The 26,069-nt window shown below is 33.0% G+C and overlaps 3 protein-coding genes across 3 annotated transcripts; 1 reads left to right on the top strand and 2 right to left on the bottom strand.

Moving 5' to 3' along the window:
* Positions 1-9,505: 9,505 nt before the first annotated feature.
* LOC134687465 (uncharacterized) lies at positions 9,506-24,557 on the bottom strand. The gene is made up of 5 exons (XM_063547786.1): positions 24,420-24,557; positions 18,547-18,658; positions 11,468-11,535; positions 10,426-10,542; positions 9,506-9,613 (listed from the first exon to the last, which is right to left on the bottom strand). Exons 1-5 carry the CDS (start codon positions 24,420-24,422, stop codon positions 9,593-9,595), a joined length of 321 nt encoding a protein of 106 aa, XP_063403856.1. The 5' UTR covers positions 24,423-24,557; the 3' UTR covers positions 9,506-9,592.
* On the top strand, positions 11,766-13,896 carry LOC134687464 (P2X purinoceptor 7-like). The gene is made up of 3 exons (XM_063547785.1): positions 11,766-12,191; positions 12,617-12,838; positions 13,167-13,896. The coding sequence occupies exons 1-3, from the start codon at positions 11,989-11,991 to the stop codon at positions 13,321-13,323; spliced, it is 582 nt and encodes a 193-aa protein (XP_063403855.1). The 5' UTR covers positions 11,766-11,988; the 3' UTR covers positions 13,324-13,896.
* Positions 13,508-17,833, bottom strand: LOC134687463 (uncharacterized). The gene is made up of 8 exons (XM_063547783.1): positions 17,389-17,833; positions 15,957-16,884; positions 15,590-15,717; positions 15,048-15,237; positions 14,658-14,903; positions 14,304-14,475; positions 13,941-14,092; positions 13,508-13,689 (listed from the first exon to the last, which is right to left on the bottom strand). Exons 1-8 carry the CDS (start codon positions 17,731-17,733, stop codon positions 13,508-13,510), a joined length of 2,343 nt encoding a protein of 780 aa, XP_063403853.1. The 5' UTR covers positions 17,734-17,833.
* Positions 24,558-26,069: the final 1,512 nt, after the last annotated feature.

Below are 26,069 nucleotides of genomic sequence, written 5' to 3'. Positions count from 1 at the left end.
TTATTTTCCGGAATATGCGTTATTTAATTCTCAACTTTGCAGTCATTCTTTGAATAAGTATTTCTTGTAAGAAAATTTAAAGCCACATCAATTTTATTTCTTGATTTTCGGGCTTTTGGCCAAACTATAAAAGAACACAAATCCATGTTTGTCAATGAACTCCACGTTACTTAATTTCATAATACACAAAGAATCCCATGTAGGGACAATCTTTCTCTAGTCTTATATAGCCTTAAATGTTTTAAGGATGTCATATTATCATAATTCAAAATTAAATTTTGTTTTTATAGTTTATATCTGAGATACTGAAATTTTAGTGACAGTCATGAAGTAGCCAATATAAATAAGAAGATGTGGTATGTTTGCCAATGAGACAACTTTCCACGAGAGACCGACAGGACTCATCATTAACAAACATAGGTCACCGTACGGTCTTCAACAATGAACAAACCCCATTCCGCATAGTCAGCTGTAAAAGACTCCGAAATGACACTGTAAAACACTTTTCAAAGTTATCCCTTGTACATCATAACTTTTAAGTTGTGATATCATCCATGAAAAATGATCGAAGTGACATGAAAACTGTAGCAACTAATTTCTCGTCAAACGGGTTTTTACGAATACTAAATGTCTTTCCTACTTCGTTATGGCATAATAGGGTATGTTCTAGAATTAAACCAGCAGTGGCTTCCCGGGGCAGAAATAGCATAATTTTTGTTTACTGTCTTAATCAGAAACCTGATATAAGGTGACACATGCGTGTGTCGCCTGACAATTGTTGTCATGTATCATAATTTCCATCGCTCATTCACATATTTTGTGGCATACCTAGTGTTTGGAAATTTCTGTAAATTAACAAAGTTCGTGATTTCCCATTTCCAAATTTCTTGTTCACCCTTCCAATTTTATGATATACTAGTATGTAGCTGTTTTCATAAGAACTATTAATTATATATGCATAAAAAGAAATGTCATGAGATGTTGGTATGTTTCGTAAATAATTCATCGCCATAATTTCATAATATGCTATCAGATTTACGTTTTTAGTGTCAATATCAATAAAACAGTTTCCAGTTACGATTATCTTTTTTATTTTTAGATACCATAATTACGATTATCTTTTTTCCCAGTAACGATTATCATCCCGAATTTTTCAACGGCTATTTTCACAGCGCTTAGACAATTGCAGTGCACTGTTACGATTCAAATATGATGAAATGGTATAGATAAACCTTGCAGCTGAGTAACTATTGACAAATACATGCTACATTTGAGAAAAACGAGTGTAAAGATTTTACCTATATCTACCGTCGGCTCGCCATATTGGGATAATCGTAATTGCAGTTACTATTATCTCTTTAATACCAGTGATTTGGATATACATCACATTATTTCACAAAGATAAATGGATTGTGGCTACGAGTGGAACATAGCCATGCAGGGTCATCTATTAAAAAAGTGTTTCATAACGATTACCGATGCCATGATTACGGGGCGCCGAATGGGACTCTTGTGGTTTTGTACAAAATTCAATTCTGTCATAACAAAATCGTTTTTGTCTTACAAAACTATGTGATACAGACTTCTTTTATGAGAACTTCAATTTTGTGATGACAAAATTCATTTTTGTAGACAAAATTCGATTTTGTGATGACAAAATTCATTTTTGTAGACAAAATTCATTTTTGTTATGACAAAAGTCAATTTTGTCAAAAAGGTATGCAAATATAAACTAAGTCTTATTTGCATACAAAATTGTGACTTTTTTACCTGATATGGAAATTAAAACACAAAAGTCAATTGTGTGGGACAAAATTGAGTTTTGTGAGACAAAATTGAGACTTGTGAGACAAAACTGACTTTTGTGAGACAAAATTCAATTTTGTCAATTTTGTCTCGCAAAAGTCAATTTTGTGAAGACAAAATTCAATTTTGTGCGACAAAATTCATTTTTGTGACAACAAAATTCACTTTTGTGAGACAAAATGATTTTGTCTCAATTTTGTGAGACAAAATTGAACAAAATTCAATTTTGTCACTTTTGTCTCAAAAAAGTCAATTTTGTGACGACAAAATTCATTTTTGTGACGACAAAATTGACTTTTGTGAGACAAAAATTGACTTTTGTGAGACAAAAATTTACTTTTGTGAGACAAAAATTTACTTTTGTGAGACAAAATTGACTTTTGTGAGACAAAATTGACAAAATTGAATTTTGTTACTTCTGTTAGACAAAATTGAATTTTGTCTCAATTTTGTGAGACAAAATTGAATTTTGTCAATTTTGTCTCACAAAAGTCATTGTCTCACAAAAGGCAATTTTGAGTAACAAAAGTCGATTTTGTATGCAAATTGGTTCATAGAATCCAAACTAAACTAATTTGCATACAAAATTGACTTTTGTCGCCTAATTTTCAAAATAGGTAACAAAAGTCAAGTTTGTTTAACAAAAATGAATTTTGTCATGACGAAAGTGACTTTTGTCCACTGAAAGATAATTTTGTATGACAACATTTTAAATTTGTAGTATCTTACAAATTTTGTTAAACTGAACTCATTTTTGTTGCACAAAAGTCACTTTTGTCCGTACAAAATTGAATTTCGAGTACAAAAACACAAGAGTCCCATTCGGCGCCCCGTAATGATAACGTCCGTAAAACCGAAATGATGACTTTAGCTCTTGAAGAGGTTATCTTTTCATTTTAGATTTCATTATAATTGACAGAATAGCGGCAATAACGAAGAATTTTGTCACGAGAGAATATGATTGAGATGGATTAGATACAAGGTTATATTTTCTACTTAAACTGAAAAAGAGCACTACAAGTACATTATTAATTTGATAGAAACCATCAAAACAGCAGACAATATTGATAAACAATATATTGTACATTAATGTGTGGTAGGTGCTATAAAAGGGTTACGATAAATGTATGTACCAAGTCAAGAATATGACAGTTGTTTGCCATTCGCTCAATTTGTTGATTTTGTCCCGGTTTTTTTAATTTACTTTTCAGTTCGGTATTTTTGTTACACTAATTCACTTTACAATGCTTAAACCGTTCTTTCTAAAGAAGAGAAAGATATGCTCAACCATTTCATAACTTTTGTTAAATGTTATTTACCTTAACTGCGTTTGTCCAAATATACTATTGTATTATTTATTGATGTAATTTCTCTGTCCTGTGTGTTCTTGTATTTATCTGTACTGGGTTCCTGTCAAGTAATGTTGAAATTAGCAGTATTATTTCAATGACCATTCACCGCGAAGTTTGGCTAGCAATAATATCAGGTTCAGTCCACCATTTTTTCTTAAAATGACCTATATCAAGTCAGGAATATGGCAGCTGTTATCAAATAGTTCGTTTCTATGTATGTTGCATTGGCGTTAGTTTTTGTTGCACTTAAGTGTTTCTGATGTTCCGATGTTTTCCTCTTATGGTCGATGTGATTTTCTCTGTTTTAGTTTGTAGCCCAGATTTTTTTCCCTTGCAATGGATTTATGACTATTGAACAGCGGTATACCAGTTTAACCTTTTGGAGTTTTTGGCCCTTAATATGCGTTTCAACTTCGAATTCTATTTTGCTTTTCAACTTTTATGATTCCAGTGTCAATAAGATTGTTTTGGTACAAACTTTGGTTGACAAAGTCTGCATTCAGGTCGATAGACAATTTGTACCTTGGTGAATATTTCAATTCGTGGTTCACCTGTTTGCCAAAAATTTGTATTTCATGAATAATACAGCACACTATAGCTGTAGCTGAACAATTCATTTTATAAAAATTAGAAACATTAAAACCCATGGTTTTCCATAAACACATGTATTTTTAGTTTACTTAGTGGCCGCGTTATTCGTTATTCAATATCCAACCGATAGCTAGCAATGGGTTCGATATTCAAATTTCTTAGTTGAAAACTTTACAAATTTAAATTTCAATACCATTAAATCCAATAACATGCTTGTCGTGAATAAAAAGTAAAACGATAGGTAAGAAATCGTGTGTAGCCCCTTTAAGCTGTCGTAAATTCTCGTTGTCCTAAAAATAAATACCTTCATGGAGATCGCATATTGATTTATTAAATTAAGATTGTTATCATAAAATGCAATTAAAAATGCACCTTAACATATGCTATGTGAGGTAACAAAAACAAACAACCACTCTTGTAACATTTGAAAATATATATTATATTTTCTAATGGAAAGACAAAATACAAATATCCCTTTTCGGCAAAAAATCGTCGAAAATTCAGGTATTAAAGGTCAACCACAGGGCGATACCTCCCTGTGTCTCCTAATTTTATATAATAATAGAGTTGTGCAGATAGTAAGTCAATATATAAATGTAAATGACACCAAAAGTAATTTGGGTTCTCTTGTTTTTCAGCTAAATATTGTCCAACAATCAGGTTAAAAGGCACAAAGCGATGGCTAGACCTCCCCGATGCAGTTTTATGGACATCGATAAATCAGGGGGTCTCAAAACGGTCTCACTATATTCTAGGTTTTCACTATATATTTTGAATATCAAACTGGCACTTTGAACCCTCCTTAAACATAGGAGACGGAAAGTTTAACCAAATTCCTTTTGATGTAATGTTTATCTATTAATTAACTAACTGTTTGCATGATATTATGAAAGATGGGAGATAATGAAGATCACCAACGCGTTGGGCCCTTTTACCAGAATGTTTAATGAGTTTAATTGTAAAGTAACACTTTAAGTCCTCTGTACATTCGGAGATCACATTTTTCTTGGAAGTCTTTTTGATACAATCACTGAGTGAGATAAACACTGAGTGCTATGAATGTTATTCTACTTCACATACTGAAATTATGTATTGCAAAATATAAAATTATGGATGTGAAAGCAACTCAGCTAATACGACCGATTTTTTTTTCACCAGCAATCGATGCTGCACTGATTTCATTTTGCCTCATGCATCAACCTTTTAGCAGCATCACAATGTAAATTAATATATTTCTTGTTAAAAATATAATCACAAAAATACTGAACTCCGAGGAAAATTCAAAAAGGAAAGTCCTTAAAAAAGCTAATCAATTATTTGTTTTATTATCAACACAATAATTTGTTAACTGATACGTTGATGTCTTTATCGCAGATGATCGGTTCGTGATATTCAAAAGGCCACTCTCCTTTCGTCATTCTTGATTTTCCCTGAATATAACTTATGTTCTATGTGTGGGTTTTTACTTTTGCTGAATCAAAACAAACGTCGTCACCAAAGAACTGATGGTCAACAAAAACAACAGAAAGTCCTTAATCTGGGTTTAAAAAAAACCCGAGAAAACACATCACCTATAAGAGGGGGAGGGGGTAGGAGGGGTCCTGATCCCGAATTAAAAAAAAAAATCCTCCACCCGAAATTCGAAAAAACGAATTCCCGGATCCCGAAAGGGTCAATTCCGAGCTTAAAAACAACCGATCCCGGTGTCCCGGTAAAGTTCCTCCCCCTCCCCCCTCTATAAGAGGAAACTACGGAACATCAGAAACACTGAATTGTGCAACATAAACAAACGCCAAAATGCATAGAAATGGACTATTTGACAACAACTGACATATACCTGACTTGGTACAGGACATTTTAAGAACAAATGGTGCATGGGTTAAACCTGGTTTCATAGATAGCCAAACCCCCTACTTGTATGGCAATGTTAACGGTAAGATGGTTTATAACACTAACGGACGGATATAATTCATATTTCCAATGGCAAAACTCCTTGAAAAATAGTTGTTCTGCAAAAACCCTTTATTTTATGAATTTTGTTTTTAGGACTTTTTAGGATAACATAATCCTTATAAAATGCAAAGCTAATAAGCCGGACAAACCATGTACCCTCCATACCTTATAATACTCCCAGAAATAAAAATCAGAATTCTGACAATGACCACACCTATAAAGTATATAAAAAAGAAGATGTGGTATGATTGCCAATGAGACAACTATCCACACAAGACCAAAATGACACAGACATTAACAACTATAGGTCACCGTACGGCCTTCAACAATGAGCAAAGCCCATACCGCATAGTCAGCTATAAAAGGCCCCGATAAGACAATGTAAAACAATTTAAACGAGAAAACAAACGGCCTTATTTTTGTAAAAAAATGAACGAAAAACAAATATGTAACACATAAACAAACGACAACCACTGAATTACAGGCTCCTGACTTGGGACAGGCACATACATAAATAATGTGGCGGGGTTAAACATGTTAGCGGGATCCCAACCCTCCCCCTAACCTGGGACAGTGGTATAACAGTACAACATAAGAACGACCTATAAAAATCAGTTGAAAAAGGCTTAACTCATCAGATGGACAAAAATACAAGTGGACGTGGCCCGGTACTTATACATCCCGACACAAAAAGACACAGTGAACAGATCTAATAGTACTCGCAGTTATCTGACAGCTAGTTCAAAGCCACTAACAACTTATAAAAAAATCATGCATCTAAGACTAAACTATCAATCCGTACACATTCAACATCCAATGGATTTAGTGTAAAGACGTCATAAACAGCTTGAGAAAAACATGACCTTGTGCAATGCCAAGTTACAGGTATCGACAGATTGTAGATCCATGAATATGTATATGCATATAACATACTAGTAATATTTAGTTAGCTTTTAATTTACTGATAACAAAATCAATATTTATACCAATAAAAACAATATTCAATGATCTTATTACAGTGTTGAATAGGTAACCTTTTAGAATAAGTTTATTTAAAGTAGCGACAAGTTTACATGGATCATTTCTAAATTTCCGGGCACGGATAACAAAATTTCCGTAAAAAGGAGGATGTGCTATCCCGTTTGAAATAAGTTTTCTACAGGTACAACCAAACTTCAAAACCAAATCTTTATATCTATGGAAAAATTTAGTAAAGGTTTTAAGTAATTTTGGGTAACGATATCCCTGGTTTAATAATTGACCAGTAATACATAGGTTGCGTTCGTTAAAATCAAAAACGTCACAACAGACACGGGCATAGCGAACAAGTTGTGAAATATAAACACCGTAAGATGTTGCCAAAGGAACGTCACCATCTAAAAATGGAAAATTTACAATAGGGACCGAAAAATCGTCTCTTTTGTCGTCAATTTTAGTGTGGAGTTTCCCGTTTAAAACCGAAATATCTAAATCCAGAAAAGGACAATTATTACCGAATAAATTTGATTTATTTAAAGTAAGTTCCTTGGGGTAAAGGAGTATGTTCGATAAGATCCTAAAATGCCCCCCTTTTTAAACGTAAAGTTCAAATTCTGATTTATTGACCAATATCACGATAAATTTTAGCTAATACATTGACTAGATAGGATACAAGCCATTTTGTTGAAAATTTTACGTTTCTGCGTTTCATTATGACGTCACAAGTTGTACTCATATTGATTTTTCACGGAAAAAACAATGAAAATGGGTAAATTTCCATAGATTATTGGACAGGATAAATAGAGCGCATACGTCGACAACAAAGATCTTTTAAAATAATGTTTGTGAAGACATTTCACATGTCTTATTTGAATATTAATCTAGTGGACGCCTGCGCTCTATGTTTCCTTGTCCTTTATTTGGTTGACATCCAGCTGATTTTGTCAAATTTCAACAAAATCCCCTATCTTTACCTTTTTGGGATGTAAAATCAACGTGTTAGAATTAAACTTTGACAAAAACAGTTATGTTTTAACTTTCTCACATGTCTTTAGGGCAACTTAAAACAATTATTGTCTTCTAACTATGAACTTTACAATTGGGGCCAAATATGGCCCTTACCGAACTTACTCCTTTCAGCAGTATATTGAGAAAATTCTTGATTATTTAACGAAAAAATATCATCAAGATAACGGTAAGTGTTGTTGAATTTATCAATTAAATGCAATTTCGAATGGTCTTTACTGAGTTAAGTCATGAACTGTGATTCATAACAGTACAAAAACAAGTCTGCTATTAAAGGGGCACAATTAGTGCCCATGGGGATACCTACAACCTGTCGATAAACTTTGTTGCCGAAACGAACATAAATATCATCAAGGAAAAAATTAACAGCTTCAATCATCTCATCACACCTCCAGTAAGTATATCTAGCATATTTACCTTTCTCATTAGAGAAGAAGGCTTTAAATGAGTTGCAGCAAATATATCTACATTCAGCTTAACCAAACGACCATTTAATTAAATAGGAAAACTTTTGTTTAATAAGATAGTGTGGAAGTGTAGTGTAAAGAGTAGAAAAATCAAAACTATAAACAGAATCAAAAGGACCATCAAAAGCACGTAATTTATCTAAAACATCCAAAGAATTGTTTACACTCCAAAAATGGTTTATACCACTATGTTCATATATTTTATTACAATAGTTTATGATAAGCTCTTTAATAGTAGTTAATGAACTAGTTAAGAGCACTGAAAGATTAGTTGTAGAACACTTACTAGAGGCCGAGATGAAACGATATTTAAATGGTTTTTTGTGTAGTTTAGGTAGCCAATACGCCTTAAGCTTTGATGTGGTTGTGATATGCTTGTTTACTATATGACTCTCTGTGGAGCGGATGGACTTGAATGTAAATGAATTTAAAATTTCATTCTTAATCTTCATTTGAACGTCCGTGTAGTATTTGCGGGAAACCACCACCACATTGTTGGCTGCTTTGACGGCCGGTACAAACACAAACCGCTTTGAAAGTATTTGAAGTTTATTTCTCATTCTGGAAATAGGTGTATTATGTACTCTATTATTTACTTCTAAATTATTTTCAAAATATGATATTCTCTTATCTACTACATTCATACATTTATTCAAATAAGAATCAAGTGATTTCTTATCAGATTTTTCCCGTTTACACCATTTTTTACAAAACGAGGAAAGAGCATCTTTGGTGACTTGACGACACTCTTTCCAATCTAGTTTAGAAGGAGGACGATATTTTGGTCCTTTTTTCAAAAAGTTTTTAACCTCTCTGTCCTGGACGATATTGAGGTCCCCTGTAATAACATGGCCATAGGGAACATATCTAAACTTCGACGATTCACAGTTTCAAGTTAAGGGAGTATTACTATCTATATTCACGTCTGATGTAACCGACGTATAATTAAAAATTAAACTTCTGCTGTTTTTTTTGTATGTGTATGAAATTATAGGTGGTTTTATATTTTCAAAATAGGGAGGTATAAAGTTTTGAACGGTAGAGTCATTAAATATACTAGATAAGTTGATAAAATCAATACCTCTGCTAATATATTTAATTTTCAAAAAATGACGTTTATGATCTTCAGGTTTGTCGATACGCGGGAACAGCCTATGGTGGCAAAAAGCTGTAATTATACGAGAATATTCATACAGTGGGCTGAAGAATGAGATGGTCTTACACTCTTTGAAAATATCGTGTAATTTACTAATGGGTATTTGAACCAGTTTACATAATAATTGATGCTTACCATTATAGTTACTTTTACCTTAAATAAAATAAACAAAAAATATCTTTTACAGAAACAAGTATAATATGTAAGATCAATTTCTTTATTTAATCCAAGTTTATTTATTCCCAACAATTTTCCTCTGTGATTTAAAACATTATCATCTGTCCCTGTAAAAGAAAAAGAAAACGGTCAGGGCAATATGTTAATAGATTCGGAGATATTTTAGAAAACAATCTTTCATATATAAATTTAATCAGATACCTAACAACTGTATTGATCGGAGCGCCTACTATGCGGGCCTCACTAGCACTTTTTCATTAATTAATATTATCAAAGGGTATAAAACCAGATTATTTTTTTCAATCGCCAGGCTCACTGGTTTCTGAAAGTAAGATACAAATCTTCTAATCATAAAAATAAGTATGTATACAGTTTATGATATATCAATTTTTAAAACCTTTGACTTGTGATTTGAGTATTGAATCTATATTAATTTCTATAAGGTGAAACAAATGGTAACAATACTATTAACTTTATATTTTTCAAAATTTAATCTTTTTGATTTTTTTTTTAATCGTTATCAATCATGACATTATGCTTAGAAACAATCGTTATAACGGGTGCCACATGTGGAGCAGAATCTGCATACCCTTCCGTTGCACCCAATATGTTTACCCCCAGTCTATGCTGGGGTTTGTATTACTCAGTCTTTATTTTGTTATGACGGGTGACACATGTAGAACAGGATCTGCTTATACTTCTGAAGCACCTTAGATCATCACCAGTTTATAGTGGGGTTTGTGTTGCTTATTCTTTAGTTTTCTATGTTGTGTAATGCGTACTACTGTTAGTCTGTTTGTCTTTTTCTTTTTATCCATGGCGTTGTCAGTTTATTTTCGACTTATGAGTTTGACTTTTCCCTAGGTATCTTTCGCCTATAGAGCTTTTTTCCAAATTCTCAAAGAAATATGATACCAACCTTCCGCTTCTTATCACCACCTAGTTCAAAATGTTTGCATCTTTTGAGTGAAATCTGTTTCTTTGATTTACATTCTGAGCATTCCATTCTCAGCACAACTTTCTTTGTAGTTTTTGCCTGAAATATACAATTATTCCCAATTATGTCGTATTTCGTCAAATGCATGGACCAAACATACTGTACATGATAATGAACCACTTTTTCTACAGAGAAACTACTTGGAAATGTTACTGTGTCAAGACATATACATGTATATTTTACTTAATCTGCAGATTTTGCTAGTTTGTGAAATTTTAAACAAATCTATTATGTATTCCATGAGAGGACGAATCTCTATCAAAGTTTGAGATTTTGAAACGTTTCCGCTCTTGAAGGCTCCATTAATCTATCAAATGTTAGAACCATTTCAGGTAGATCGGAAATTTAAAAAAAATGTCACTAAAAATGGTCCATTAAAATTTTCATTTTCTAACCAAACTTTAAGAAAAATCAAATATATTTATCCTTTAAGTCGACCAATTGGGTCTCTCAAAATGTGTAGAGTTGCAATTTAAGCTACATCTTGATGTTTAATGAAGGTCTAAATTATAAAAAAAAGTTAGCTACAACTTTATATTCTTAAATTTGAACCTGTAGATGCTATCGGAAAAACGGGAACCGGTATTCACATTTCTAAACTATCGAATCAAATTATTTACATTCTAACTTTCTTTTTTTCGTTTATTCTAAGCAATACAGCAAATCTCACTACTATGTTCGTGGAAACAACTTTATTATGCTCATATTTAAGCTTTTAACGCAAAATTAAATTTTGAAAAAATATTTGGTCCCCTCAAGTTAAAGCTAAACAATAAACTATATGACAGATATGATGTTCAAACCTAGACGTTGAATGTGTGACTTCATATAAAAGTTAGGAAATGTGGTATTTATTACATTGAGAAAATTAAAAACTATGTACAAGAAAACAAGGAAATGTGATTTACAAATCATTGTACGACCTTCAACAATAGCACATTTTAATGTTTAAAAATTTCCATACCTTTTTGCGAAATACAGGTTTTGTTTGACCGCCATAACCACTCTGCTTTCTGTCATATCTTCTTTTTCCTAAACGTGTTGTTACAAAATTAATGTTAATTTTCAACAATGTTTTTGATAAGGGGTTTCGTTTAAAATTTACGAATGGTTTCTAATGATTCTATAAAACCTAGGAAGTGAATGGTGGTTTTATATGACAGGCTTACACAAAAGTGTCTAGATATTGGGTCTCTCATTTCTGTATTCTTTAAAGGACACCGGCCACTTCAAACAATCATTTGTAAAATAAATCGTAATGGGATGTAAACATCGTTAATTTCGTAGATAAGAGTGTAACACATATCGTATGTCTATAAAAACAGGTTGTATCAGCTTGAAATAATCCTTCTCCGGACATTGCCGATAATTGCCGACATTTAATAAGCAACTTCCCGAAGGAGTGCGTGACGTCACTTGTGTTGTTTACATCCGCTAGACCACGAGAATCCTACTATTTCTAACTAAAATTTAACAAAGTATACAATGGATTTCGACGGACAGGACAGCGGCGATGAGCCATTTATAACTGCTGTTGATAATATTCAACCGTATCAGTTCGAGCCTGTTGTTCATATTGAACAAAACGAAGTGAGCAGTCAAAACCAATCGGACTCCTCTGAGGAAAATTCTGAAGCTGAATCTGACTCCTCTGACCTGCAAGACAGCCGGATGGATAACTTGGCATGGTATGATTGATTGTCTAATACTGTCTAACATGATTAAATACTTCACATTACCAAGCCTCCTAGATGTAAACGTTTTCGTTCGTTTTTTGTTCTTCAACAAAAAAAGGGGGGTTGGCATGTATATCATACACATGTGCCTACAGTACTATACAGTCGCATATTTAACACTTCCTTACCTACATATAGAGTCAAATAAGACATAGAAACTATAAGTTTTAATTCAAAAAAAATATTCAATTGACACAATAATATTGAATTGATGTTAAAATGCATCATGCTATTCTTTTCACATTGATGCATTGTAACTTTTTTTTATGAATTACTTGACAGTTTTTTTTTTATAAATTTACATGATAATAGATCTTACTGAGGATTTATTGTAAAATAGTCAAATCTACATGTACGTTGTACAATAAATTTCCCAGGTGTGACTGTAACCACTGCGCTGCAATGCCCACTGTGGATGAATGCCTCTGTTGCAAGGAAGTTGGTCCAGTTGCAGAAAAAATGGAAGATGAGGACCTCGATTGTATTACAGATCATGAGGGGTTCACTGGAAACTGTTTAAATAGACATGTCATTGAGGTCTCTTTGTATGACTTTGTTGAAAGGCAGGGACCAATAGACGACAATGAACCAATTCATGAGTAAGTCCAATTTAATATTGATGATTAAAAATAAATTTAACTTCACAACTATCATTTTTTATTTACAATTTTAATCATAAACAATATAAAAAAAAAGTCAAGACCAAGCTGATGATGAATTGCAAAAAGCTTAAGGCTAAATAAATAAATCTGAGTAAACATACAAAATATACATGTATCATCATGAAAATATGAACTCTCATCTTGATCACTTTTTTAAGCATACTGATATATCAGTTAAAATAATATCCTTGTTCAAGCTTTGAGTATCACTGTATCACTTTGTAAAAAGAATATGAATAATTTGTTTAATATGCTATTTTTTCAGATTATATAGATATGTTGCTTACAGACGGTTCACTCGTTGGATCTGGCATATACTTGGCAAAAAAAGAAGAAAGGTGATACCAGCATGTGCAGTATTAAAAATTAGGGAGGCATTCCCGTCTGAGGACTTTACTGGATTCAAATATGCCAGGCCATGATCATTTGAAAAAAAATCATTGTGGTTAAAATCTTGGTAAATTTCATGTTTCCACAAACAGAGCTTTGAAAGATAAAAACACTCGACTACATGATGTAAATTGTGGTAAATACAATTCAAATGGTGAAGAGTTATATGGAACAAAGATCGCAAAACATATTTAAACAAATGTACGAGAAATGATGTCAGTTTCTAGCAAAACGACTTGTTCGATGTCTTATTAGCTCCTCCTTATCAAATTGAGGGTTTGATGCTGTTAGTGGAGGGAGTCTCTGATATACAATGTTAAAGTCCTCTAAGGCTTCTTTAATGCTTGATAAGTTATTTCGTCTGTCAAAAGTTCTTTTCAGAAGAGCTCCAACATAATCTACAAGACAAATAGAAACTATATGTAATAGCTCAGCCTCTAATTTACATAATTAACCGTGCAAATTTATAGATGCAATGACATTACTTGGATGTGCAGTCTGCATTTTTAGAATATTAACTTTTTCGATTCCAATAGTACAAAAAGAGATTCATAATACTGTAAATAAACCAACATTATTACAAAATAAATGTCTTGCTTACTGCTTTTTATGTTTTATTATTGAACCAGAAAGTTGAACGAAATTTTACCATAGGTCGCTTGAACTTTCTGCGGTTTGACAACACATTGCTCTCCTTTTTTTGCTTTAGGGTACGACTTTTTCCATTTCAGGATGCCTGCTTTTGTGACAGCTTGCTGTCTATTTCCATTCTCATTGTAATGCAATGCAGCAATATAAATTCTGGAGAAGAAGAAAAAACATTACAAAATTATTATCAAATTTTAAGATAAGGAACCTACTAAACTTTTAATTTATTGCTTCAAAGTTTAAAATTAGCCACTGATGAGTTTATGTGTATACTATGTGGTGACCATGATTACAGTACAGGTATACACCTTTCATTAATTTGTTTGGTATAGGTTATTTTGACATATTGTACACAATCAATTACCTTGCTTTCATTGCATATTGGAAGAAGTGGGTGTTCTTTGGTGCATACTGGTTCACAAGAGAGTGATACACCTCGAGGCCATATGTCTGGTGCACTGGTGACAGCTTTTTTAAATCTTTTAGCAAGTATTTGCTTTCGATTACTTCCAGAACAAGTTTATGAGATTTGGAACCTAAAAATTAAAATAAAATATAATTTATTAAAACGATAATTTGGGCTAGATGCAAACGTTTAAACATATATGGCTACAAATGATGAGGCATTTTCTCAAAAATAGTACAAAGCCATGAAACACAACAAGTGTCCCTTTTTCATAGAACATGAAAACCATTTGTACTTAAGATATTTGTTTACCTTGTTTAAGCCAAGCTCTTTGTTCCTCAAGCTCTCCATGGATACATTGCGGAAATACATCAGACTCATGGACATGTTTATTCATGATGTGGTTTGAAATTGATGTCCATTTGTGTATTTTTTCGTTCTGATCTTCCCCACTTGATGCAGCCACCCAATATGTATGGTTAACAATGCTCTTTATCCATGGTCTTATGTCTCCTGTGTCTTTTTTTTTGGCTCTGGTTTCCAACTTTTTTGATATTCCTGCAAGTAATGGAATAAAGAAAACATTTTGAAATGTATTTTTTATCAACAGCCTAAGAGTATTGCAGATTTATAAAATATGATTTATTCACAACTTGATAAGATAATACAATTAGTTCTAGTATGAAATTAATTGAGTAATACCTTTTGCTATATGCCATACATCGAAATAATGATTTATTTCTGGATGGTTGTCCTTCATGAACTTCTTAATCATAACATGTCTATCTGTGACAAGTGTTGAGACTTCAATATGGTTAGTGTCTATAAGAAGAGATAAACCCCTCTTAAGTCCTTCCAATTCCATATGGGTTGACCCCTTAACTTCATTGGACTGAAAAAAATAAGCAAACACTGAAATTATTTGTCAACATGATTTATGAAAACAATAAGATTTGGGGGAAATTCATGAAATACTGGCCACTGGACAACATCGATAAATCTGTAGTAAGTGTGTTTAACTATTTCCTTCTAAGCATTTATACAGATCTTATTTAAATCTGAAATATATATACATATAAACAATGAGATTTGGGTTATATTCATGAAATACTTGCCACTGGACAGCAACAATCAATCCATTTTAAGTAGTATGCATGTTAAGCTGTATTTATTTGTAATCATTTTAATACAGATCTAATTTAGATTTAAATTGAGAAATCCATCAAGAGTTAATTAATGCAAACCTGAACAAGCTGAATGTCCAATATTTTATTTGTGTTCAAGTCCATCAGAGTGTAACTGCCATATTTAGCACTATAACCAGGACTGTCGCACCTTCCGTCGCCACCAAGTACTACTTGTTTATCTGGACCTGCAATATTAAAAAGGGTAATGCGTGAAGATTATAACACTCTTATTCATATAATTAACAATAAAATTATTCTGTACAGAATATATATTAACAAGATACCTAATTTGACAGAGGGAGAAAATGAGGATAGAAATAAACATATTCCAAGAATAAATAAAAAGATACGTGTATTCCAGGAAATAAATAAAAAGATATGTGAGTATATTAAAAGAGGTGACACTACGAAGAAATATACATACCTTGCAAGGAAGCTATTAGATCTGCTTGCTGGGAGTCGAATTCATAGATAACTGCACATGATGTGTATGCTGTTTGCAGTCTTCTAACCGAGCGTTCACTAATGCCTTTCAGTTTCATTTGATCAAACAGTCTTACAATCTTTGCTGTATTATTCCCGCTAAACATTATGGCACTTGCAAGCAAAAGATTTCCCCATGGTAGTCTTTCATGACAGTTTTGGGATTTCCACTTGTAGACGTGTCCAAAAGCACATACAGAAGATGTAGATATCATTGTCCCTCTACTGAATTCAATAATTGGAATGCATCGATTGTTACACTCTCTACATACTGATAGTAACTGAAATAGTGCTGTTTCAGAGACCATGTAATACTTTTCTTCAACTGGATCATTACATTCTTCCATTCTGTAATTGCTTGTTTCTTCCTCATCGTCAGATCCATACTCATCGTCTCCATCTTCTTCCTCGGACTCGTTATAAATATAATCCGGATCATTATCATATTCATCTACATCATCTTCATCATCATCACTCTCATCATTGTCATCCTTGTTTTGTTCGGTCGCTGCCGGTGCAAGGCTACTGCTTGTAATTTTTCCGATTATCGTTCTGTTCTTCGATGTGGCGACTTTACTTGCTGAATCAATATCTGAAGGGTTACACTGAATGCCTTTAGACTTTCTCTTGGGTTTTAATGTTTGGTTTCTTCTAGTTCTCTGCGGAATGGGATCTGTTTGATTTTTCTGTATTTTCATGTTTGTGTAATCGGTGTTAAAAGATTTTGACACAAATGTTTTTGGTATATCTACCGGAATTTCTACCTCTTCCTGAATCTCCATACTGTCAGCTGCGGGTGGCGATTCAGTTTCAGTGTCAATGGAGTCGACGGACTTATCTAATGATTCATTAAAGGCCTCTTGAAGAACCTATAGTAAAATTAAATTTTTATTTTAAAAATTGCTTTCATCAATAAATTATACATGTATAATTCACCTTTTTGGTCGTTGTATTCGGGAAAGGACCGGGTCGTAGATTTCCTGTGGAATTGAATTTGTTTTCTTTAGTTAGACTCACGAAACCTTTACTCGTTTATTTTATTTTATAATAGATTTAGAATGTCAATATACGGACTTCTTCTACAAGCGACTGATTTCAGAAAAAAAAAGTTTACGAGAAAAATATAAATCCCAGAAGTCCTGAACATTTTAGTATGACTTTGATAATGTTTTATTGGATCGTTATATAATGTAAATGGATGTATATACCTTTTCATGTAAATAAAATAAATGCTTTGACAATTTTTACTTGAACCAAAACGGGAAGAAAGATATACAAATATAATAAATAATAATAATTAAAACCATACAGATAAAACCAAAAACATATTTTTCACAAAAGTTTCAATGGATAATAAAGAGAATCAATTGTACCTGACGTTTCTGTCTTTTTTCGAAGGCCGACCTAGGCTTTTTAGGAGAAGATGGTCCTTTTTCTGCATCTACAACTACAGGAATGTCGGGCATGGCGTCATCTTTTAGAGCTGCCTTTGCACCCGGATATCCCAATTCTGAAAGTCTTTCAGGGTGCCTGCTATACTGATTTAGGGTAAAATGTTTAGAACAAATTCTGCTGTGCTTAGACGGTGTAAAGTCCTGTCGTTTACAATAGTGAACCCAAGAACGATTTCTCTGAGAATCTTTCGGAAAAGTAAACCAATATATATTTTTGTCACATTGAGAATTGCTATTGCAACCGTAAACCACACAATACGGCATATTTACACTTATATTTACGAAATAAAAAAATAATTACTTCTTACTTTTAAATAATTCTACTACGTGAAGATTTGTATTACATAAAACTAAAACATGGATGTAATATGAGACATGAATGGAACCCTATACTCATGGAATTTCTGTATTATCTATATAGTATTACCACTGAGAATATACAGCTGGTAACACAAGTGATGTCATAGCCGTGAGCCTCGTTATCATGTCTGAAAATATGCATACAAGGGCGATCAAGGCCATCTGTGTATACATTACTGATTATCACATTCCCTGATAAGAAATACACATAACAACATGAAGATATCGATTTTATTAACTATAAAGGTTTTATTTTACACATGATTGTTTGAAGTGGCCGGTGTCCTTTAACTTTTTAGATCTGTTTTGTATATCTTTTGCCATTTTTTTCATTATTCTATAAAATTTTATTTTCGTAACCCATTATTCTATATTCTTTAGTTTAATCGTCCATTTTTCTGAAATATTTGCCTGTTATTAATCACCTTGTAAACATCCTGCAAAGTCTCGTACATGCATGAACGTTCTGGTTGCCTTGAACAAGGAGGTTATATAATATACCCTCCTTGCTATGTGGATAGTATAAATATAAGACTTTTCTTTCTTTTTTCTTAAAAAAACCTTATTATTGTTGTAAATCTTTGAAAAAGATATGTTAACCAATGATGCACACATTTTTGTAAACCGCCGTGCAAAGACACTCAACAATGAAGTTTTCAATTTCATTTGGAAAAAGAAAATACGTAGTAAAAGTGTTCAAATTCTGAGAAAACTTACCTGCCGCATATAAAGACGCTTTACCCTTTTTGTATTGGGTAACCTTGTGTAAGGTGTGCTTTCTACATCCCTTACTTTTACAGAAAGTACGTCTTGCTTTTGGAACATTAACCTTTAAGTATAGAAAATCAAAGTTTTTAATTTCTGCAATTTTTTGAGGAACATACTTTAAATCATAGCATATACAATATGATATATAGCATATGTAGCTTGTGCGTGAAGAGTATTTTTTATTGTGAGTTTTCGACTTTTTTTTTATTGAGTTTCACTGATGAGTCTATTGTAGACGAAACGCGTGTCTAAAGTATAAATTTATAAGCCGGGTAGATTTGATGAGTTTTATTATTGTGAATATTCCTTTTTTTTTAGTTTCACTGATGAGTCTTTTGTCGCTAATGTGCTTTGTCTATATGCCATTTGGTGTTACTTCCGAAACTTGTTTATTGCTTGTCTTTCATTTTTGCTACGTGCATTGTCTCTATGCCTTCTTATGTTTCTTTGTTACATATATATGACGTGGCTCTGTACTTATACATCCCGTCATTATGTTATTGTACTATGGTAAATTTGTGCATTCTTGTCTTTAATTTTTGCTAATATGTTTGGTCTCTGTGATATTTTGTGCTTCTTTGATACATAGAATCATATTCAAAACAGTGTGGTCCTGGCCATTGATTGACGACCTAAATTATCCCATTGACTGGGACAGATTAGGTGAACGTTTGTCTGTAACGACCATTGCTCACTTCTTACTTATTATAGAATTTAAACTGTGGGGTCACCAAAGGTTCTTAACGCCTTTAATAATAAAATAATTCGAAAAATTATTCAGGAATAACCTTTATGTTTTGATTTATATTATTGATATCAATCAACACATCGTATTATTCCGGATTCGTTTTTCGAATTGCTTTATTTAGGTGTTGAGAACCTTTGGTGACCCAACAGATTCAGTATCAAGTACATAGTGAGCAGTGATTGTTACCGACAAACGTTCACCTATTCTGTCCCAGTCAATGGGATCATTTAAGCTGGGGTCACACATTCACGATTTTTACTACCGTCCTCGATAGGACCATTCCCGATTTAAATTTTTCAAAAGTCTGATCAAGATCCTGTGAATCGTGGATGGAAATTCAATCTTAAATCAAAATTTGTAAAAAAAAATAATTTGATCACGACAACAATCAGATAGTGTTCAGGAAGCGACGATATTCAAGGGTTCGACGACTTACAGAAAAGAGCGACGATTTACAGAAAAGAACCGAAAAGGACCGAAAAGGACCAAAAAGAACCGAAAAGAACCGAAAAGAACCGAAAAGGAGATCGACATTTTTGGTAATCGAAGAAAATTAGCAAATTGCAAATTATTCAAGTCTGTTATAAATGAAAATATATTTTTCCAAAAAGTTTATTATTAGGTTTTGAAACCTTATGCTGCGACTGGACTATAAAATAACTTACTGTACACTGATGTGAAAAATACAGGTAGGGTCAGTCTGAGACTACTATATGTTATAGTTGTCTCAGGGTCGGATGCCTATCTGAAGGAATACCGAAAGCGGATGCGCTTTTTATTTATTTATATTTCCTGAAAGACGAAATGAAATGACTGTATAGTGCACAAAATTTATAATATATAGCTGATACTACTTTAACACATAGTAGTCTCAGTCTCAGTATATATATAGATCTCAATGTTTTGTTATAATAAAACACCCATGCAACCACGCATCCCATATTGCTGATAGGACCCGACACAAATATCAATTTCGTGTTTCGGTAGTTAAGCTTGGGATGGTCAATTTAAGATGCATTATTTGAATATAATCAATATGAAAATTATTCATATTTATATTGATATATTTATATTTTTATTCTTCTTCTTTATATCTAGTTATTATGACAGATCTACCATCATCAGGGGTCCAACTGTCAATTTAATGTTAAAGTATTTAACTTTGATCTACTAAGCATATCTCCAATACTTTTATGTTTGCTATACGCAACTATTGGTGCTGCATTGAATATTTGTGCACAGTCTTCATCGAACTGTAATAACTGCCAGATATAACACAGATGTTTACAAATCTACCTCAAGAAGCATTATTGCGTGCAGTTGAACGAGCATATGACAGTTTTGACAAATCGAACTTCAAGGTCAATGCTCCGCCAGTCAATGTATTAATACATTTGATGAGAATCATTTTAGAAAACAATGTATTTGAATTTGATGGGAAAATTTACAAACAAATAATAGGTACGGCAATTGGTGCAGTTCCGTCACCGGAAATCTGTGACATTCTTATGTTTGAAATAATGAATGAAATTATTTCTGCATTTCAATATAAAGACAAAATATTCTATCATGGCAGATATAGAGACGATGGATTCATAATATATGATGGAACATCAGATGAAATTACAGATTTTTTTCGTCTAGCAAATGATTATAACCCCTTATTAAAGTTCACCTATGAAATCAAAAACGATAAAATGTCGTTCTTGGATGTTGATGTAATTAAAGGTCAAAGATTTACAACATATGGCATTCTTGACCTCGAAATACATTTTAAAGAAACAAATTCTTATCTGTTTCTGCACAGAAATAGCTGTCACTCACAGCATGTATTCAGAGGATTTATTAAAGGTGAAGCAATACGGCAAATTAGAAATACAAGTGACCATAACAAATTAATAAACAATCTAACTAATTTCAAAGTGAAATTATTAGATAGGGGTTATGATAACGTGGAAATAGATGATAGTATTACTGATGCTTTAGCAATTGACCGTACTGATTTATTACAACAAAACAAATCTAAAGAGAAGCAAAGTATTCCGTTAGTTTTAATAACTAAATATAATCCATATATACGTAAAATAAAGAAACGTATAATGAAACACTGGCAGTTATTACAGTTCGATGAAGACTGTGCACAAATATTCAATGCAGCACCAATAGTTGCGTATAGCAAACATAAAAGTATTGGAGATATGCTTAGTAGATCAAAGTTAAAGACTTTAACATTAAATTGACAGTTGGACCCCTGATGATGGTAGATCTGTCATAATAACTAGATATAAAGAAGAAGAATAAAAATATAAATATATCAATATAAATATGAATAATTTTCATATTTGATTATATTCAAATAATGCATCTTAAATTGACCATCCCAAGCTTAACTACCGAAACACGAAATTGATATTTGTGTCGGGTCCTATCAGCAATATGGGATGCGTGGTTGCATGGGTGTTTTATTATAACAAGAGATATAGATAATGATGTATTTTTTTTAATTGATTATTCTCCTTTTATTCTCATCGTTTTATACCGTAAATTGAATAAACAAATTGAAATGAATCAAGAACATCGTAAAGTTTGTAGAGGTTTACTACATGCTCCTTTCGGTTCTTTTCGGTCCTTTTCGGTTCTTTTTGGTCCTTTTCGGTCCTTTTCGGTTCTTTTCTGTAAATCGTCGCTCTTTTCTGTAAATCGTTGGACCGCTGCTCAACCGTTTCTAGGCGAATAAGTACCGATAATCCCGTTCTGAAGCCGCTTCTAACCCGATTTGTAATTTTCGCCAGGTAAAATTCGACCGAGTATGTCACGACTTCGTTCCGACCTTACCGAACGTAATCCGACAGAGATCAGACAGTGACAAGACAGTGAACCGACGCTGACGGAAGATATCCGTTAGAAAACTGTCGGCATAATTCGGGATGATCAGGTACTGACGGAACGTAATCCTATCACGATCCGCTCTATCGCATTGCAAACGGCTTTGTCTGGTCTCAGTCGTATTGTATTCTGTAATTATCGGGACTCTGACGTGGGTATCATTGATTAATTTCGTATTAATAACGGGACTGTTTCGGAACGGTTTCGGCAAAAAACGGTTCGCAATCCACAAGATCTGGATGCAATCTGGACTCAATCGGCAGAAAAACAACTATGAAAAATTACTCCAGATCATTCCCGTTCCACAAGACACCGTCCAGAATACACAAGACATTGTTCGGAATTCGATCCGATTCGGCAGAATCTGTCACGACATAGCCACGATTGTAATCCGACTAGACAAAATCGGCTGAGTTGTCCCGAATGTTACGGGACGCACCTAACTGTCGGGGTGCTTTGCCGAACTATTCGGACCCTTCCCGACCCGTAAGAATCTGTTACGAACTAAAACGACTGTGTTCAGACAATGATAGGACATTCCAGATAATTGAGGATACTAATCCGACTTTTTCACTTTTCGTGTCGTATTTCTGTCTGATCTCAAACGGGAGCAATAATCGGCAATGTGTGAACCCCGCATTAGGTCGTCAATCAATGGCCAGGACCACACTGTTTTTAATATGATTCTATTTGTATTTGTTTTTTTAAATGATTAAGATTATAACACAATGTTGACTGCTGTATTTTTGACATTTTTATCTATTATGTCTGGGTTTTTTGTTTGTTTTTTTAATATCGTTGTCAATGTAATGGAATGTTTTGCGACTGTAATATAATTGAGAGGTTTAGCTCTAGCTATAAAACAAGGTACAATCCATCATTTTCTGCATAGAAAAATGACTGTACAAGTCAGAAGTATAACAGTTTTTATCCATTCGTTTGGTGTGTTTGAGCTTTTGATTTTGCCATTTGATCAGGGACTTTCCGTTTTGAATTTTTCTCGGAGTTCAGTATTTTTGTGCTTTTACTTTTTGCCGACGAAACTAACGTTTAATTTGATGATTATTATTACTTTAACAATATATGGCCTTGAAAAGCAAAAGATGATATTTTCGTGAATGCAACCCCTTTTTTACAACAAATGCAATACTGGTTTTTTTTCGGGCGCAAAAGTTGTATCCAACAGATTGTAGTGATGCACTTTTGATAAAATTGACAATAGAATTTGAGAATGTGTCAAAGAGACAACAACCCGACCATAGAAAAAAACAACAGCAGATGGTCACCAACATGTCTTCAATGTAGCGAGAAATTACCGCACCCGGAGACGTCCTTCAGCTGGCCCCTGAACAAATATATACTATAGTTCAGTGATAATGAACGCCATACTAATTTCCAAATTGTACACAAGAAACTTGAATTAAAATAATACAAGACTAACAAAGGCCATAGGCTCCTGGCTTGGGCCCCGACAGTCGCAAAAATGCGGCGGGCTAAACATGTATACATGTATCTGATACCGATTTTAATATGATTTTTTAAATGAAGAAAATACTTCACAAGCCAAAAATTCATAAACGTTTTAATCATGTGCCATGGGTTTCATTTTTTTTTTGGTTCGTCATAGCGGCTAGCTGGTCCAGCTCCTTACATTGAAGATCATTGAAAGAATGATTCTGTTACAAGATTGCTCAGACAGATTTAAGTATCTAAATAAAGGAGTGTGTGTTTTGAAATATTTATTTGAATAAGAACATTTGCTTTAAGACTATAGCTGTGATTCGTAAAAGAAACGAAGTCCGAAAATAACAGAGTTCTAAATTTAAGAAAATTAATTCTTTCAATAATTATTTGAAAAATGTATTGAGTTGACAATTTTCTTTCAAAAAATAAAGTATAGCCCATTAAATTTATAAACTGAATAACTCCAAGTGATGCATTTTTTTGTCACAAATCTAAAAGTCGAAATGTTGTTTTAAATATTGTCAACTTAAAACAATGAACAGCTGGAGAGGATGCAGGGTTGCATATTAAATCACTAAGATTCAGCCATAAAATCTTAATATGCAATTTTAATTATATCATTATACAATTTTAATTATATCATTATACAATTTTAATTATATCATTATACAATTTTAATTATATCAAAAACCTTACTAGATTAATAATATACGCATGTACTCACCATTTCGGCCAGTTGACTAGGATGTTGGTGTCTGATTGTGCAATAATAAATACGATATGATAAACGTAGTTTTATCAATATACGGAGGACCTATTTTATGAACTATCTTACTTGAGAAAAGTATTTCAAGCTAAGTTCAGATGTTGTATGCATAAACACGCTATACATTTGAGATCATTTGATAATCGATTTAAAAGTTGGTTCCTTTCTACAAATAAGCAGCTTAACATCGACATCGAAGATCTTTTTAAAACTATTCTGAAAGATCTCATATTCGAATACTCCTGCCTAATGCGGTATGTCGCTTATTATTTATCTTCATAAACAGAAATGAACAACAAAAAATAAACTTGAAAAGTAACATATATGAATTTTATTAAAGTTTCAGATATTTTTTTCTAAAATCACATGAAGTATTATATTTCGATGGCTTAGTTCACAGCAGGTTATTGTAATCACACCCTTAAATTGTACATTGTTGTCCGGATTGCAGTTAAAAATAAATTGCGTCGCCAAGCGCAGCTTGATACAGTGGGCTAACCCTGAACAGTTGGACCAAACATGGTATATTCGAAGTTGATACAGGTCTGAATTTGGATTGTAATTAAGTATTTGACTCATAATAAGTTTCTGACACAGAATAACTGTAGTCAAAGAACTTAGAATTGGTTACATGATTTGAATTTATATATTTTTTTTCTTTTGTGCAAAACACCATGCTGTTGCAAATAGACCTCCCTAACCCCCCAAAAATTAATTTTAAAATGTTTACCCCCCTTTTTTGTTTTGTGCACAACACTAAGCTGACCAAACTGGTTTTTTTTTTTGTCGCCAAAATTAAAAAAAATTAAATCTTTCCCTCAAGATATGGTCAAAATCTCAATTCAAATTCCCAATGGAATTTACAACCATAATTACCCATTCAATAATTTAAAAGCAGTGTAGTCCAAATGTTCATTAAAAGTAATTGTTCATTAACCAGGACACCCTTGTTTTCGCCATTTTCTGCACCTCATTCCTAAACAGTTTGAGACATAACCCCCAAAGCTAATCATAACCATCCCTTTCTGGTATGGAACTTAGTGGTATAATTTCAGAGAGATCCATACACCATTCCATAAAATATTGTCTGGAAACCAGAAAAATGCTTATTTGGGCCCCATATTCCTAAACTGTTAGGACCACAACCCCCAAAATCGATCCCAGCCTTCCCTTTGAGGTTATAAACTAAGTGTCTTTATACGAAGCCGACAGTGTGATAGCAATATACAACCGTCGTATAAAAATTGCCATTCAGTATCCTCTTGATAAGGGAAACCAAACACAACATTTTATCTTGCTTTGAAATCAATAGCAGTTTTATAAGCTACCACCCTCTTTTCAATAGGTCGATTATGATTTGAATGGCATATTTTCTACTACACTTCTGAAATCTTGATATTCTTATTTGATGCTATTTCTATAAATATAGTACAATTGGTAGAGATCCTGTGCAACACAACCTTCTAGCTTCGAATTGTACCTCTTATTTTCATAGTTATGCGAGGGCTAAATGCATGTTGTAACCACCCGAGCACATAAACAGACATTTCTCTCCTGCTTAATTGACCGTCAAGTTTTATTTACTGTAAGTATGCTATATTTAACAAT

The sequence above is a fragment of the Mytilus trossulus genome, chromosome 10, assembly GCF_036588685.1.
Source record: "Mytilus trossulus isolate FHL-02 chromosome 10, PNRI_Mtr1.1.1.hap1, whole genome shotgun sequence".
Taxonomy (NCBI): Eukaryota; Metazoa; Mollusca; class Bivalvia; order Mytilida; family Mytilidae; genus Mytilus; species Mytilus trossulus.
This window is presented reverse-complemented; position numbering and strand designations above follow the sequence as displayed.

Excerpts from the sequence above, each read along its gene's own strand:
- LOC134687464 (XM_063547785.1), top strand. The coding sequence starts at position 11,989 with ATGGATTTCGACGGACAGGACAGCGGCGATGAGCCATTTATAACTGCT. Across the intron at positions 12,192-12,616 it reads CGGATGGATAACTTGGCATG|GTGTGACTGTAACCACTGCG; the intron begins GTATGATTGATT and ends TAAATTTCCCAG. Across the intron at positions 12,839-13,166 it reads GACAATGAACCAATTCATGA|ATTATATAGATATGTTGCTT; the intron begins GTAAGTCCAATT and ends CTATTTTTTCAG.
- LOC134687463 (XM_063547783.1), bottom strand. The coding sequence starts at position 17,733 with ATGCCGTATTGTGTGGTTTACGGTTGCAATAGCAATTCTCAATGTGAC. Across the intron at positions 16,885-17,388 it reads AAAAAAGACAGAAACGTCAG|GTTCTTCAAGAGGCCTTTAA; the intron begins GTACAATTGATT and ends ATTTTACTATAG. Across the intron at positions 13,690-13,940 it reads GAAAGTTCAAGCGACCTATG|ATTATGTTGGAGCTCTTCTG; the intron begins GTAAAATTTCGT and ends TTTGTCTTGTAG.
- LOC134687465 (XM_063547786.1), bottom strand. Across the intron at positions 11,536-18,546 it reads AGCGTCTTTATATGCGGCAG|GAAAAAGAAGATATGACAGA; the intron begins GTAAGTTTTCTC and ends CAACACGTTTAG. Across the intron at positions 9,614-10,425 it reads GTGGTGATAAGAAGCGGAAG|GGACAGATGATAATGTTTTA; the intron begins GTTGGTATCATA and ends TTTCTTTTACAG.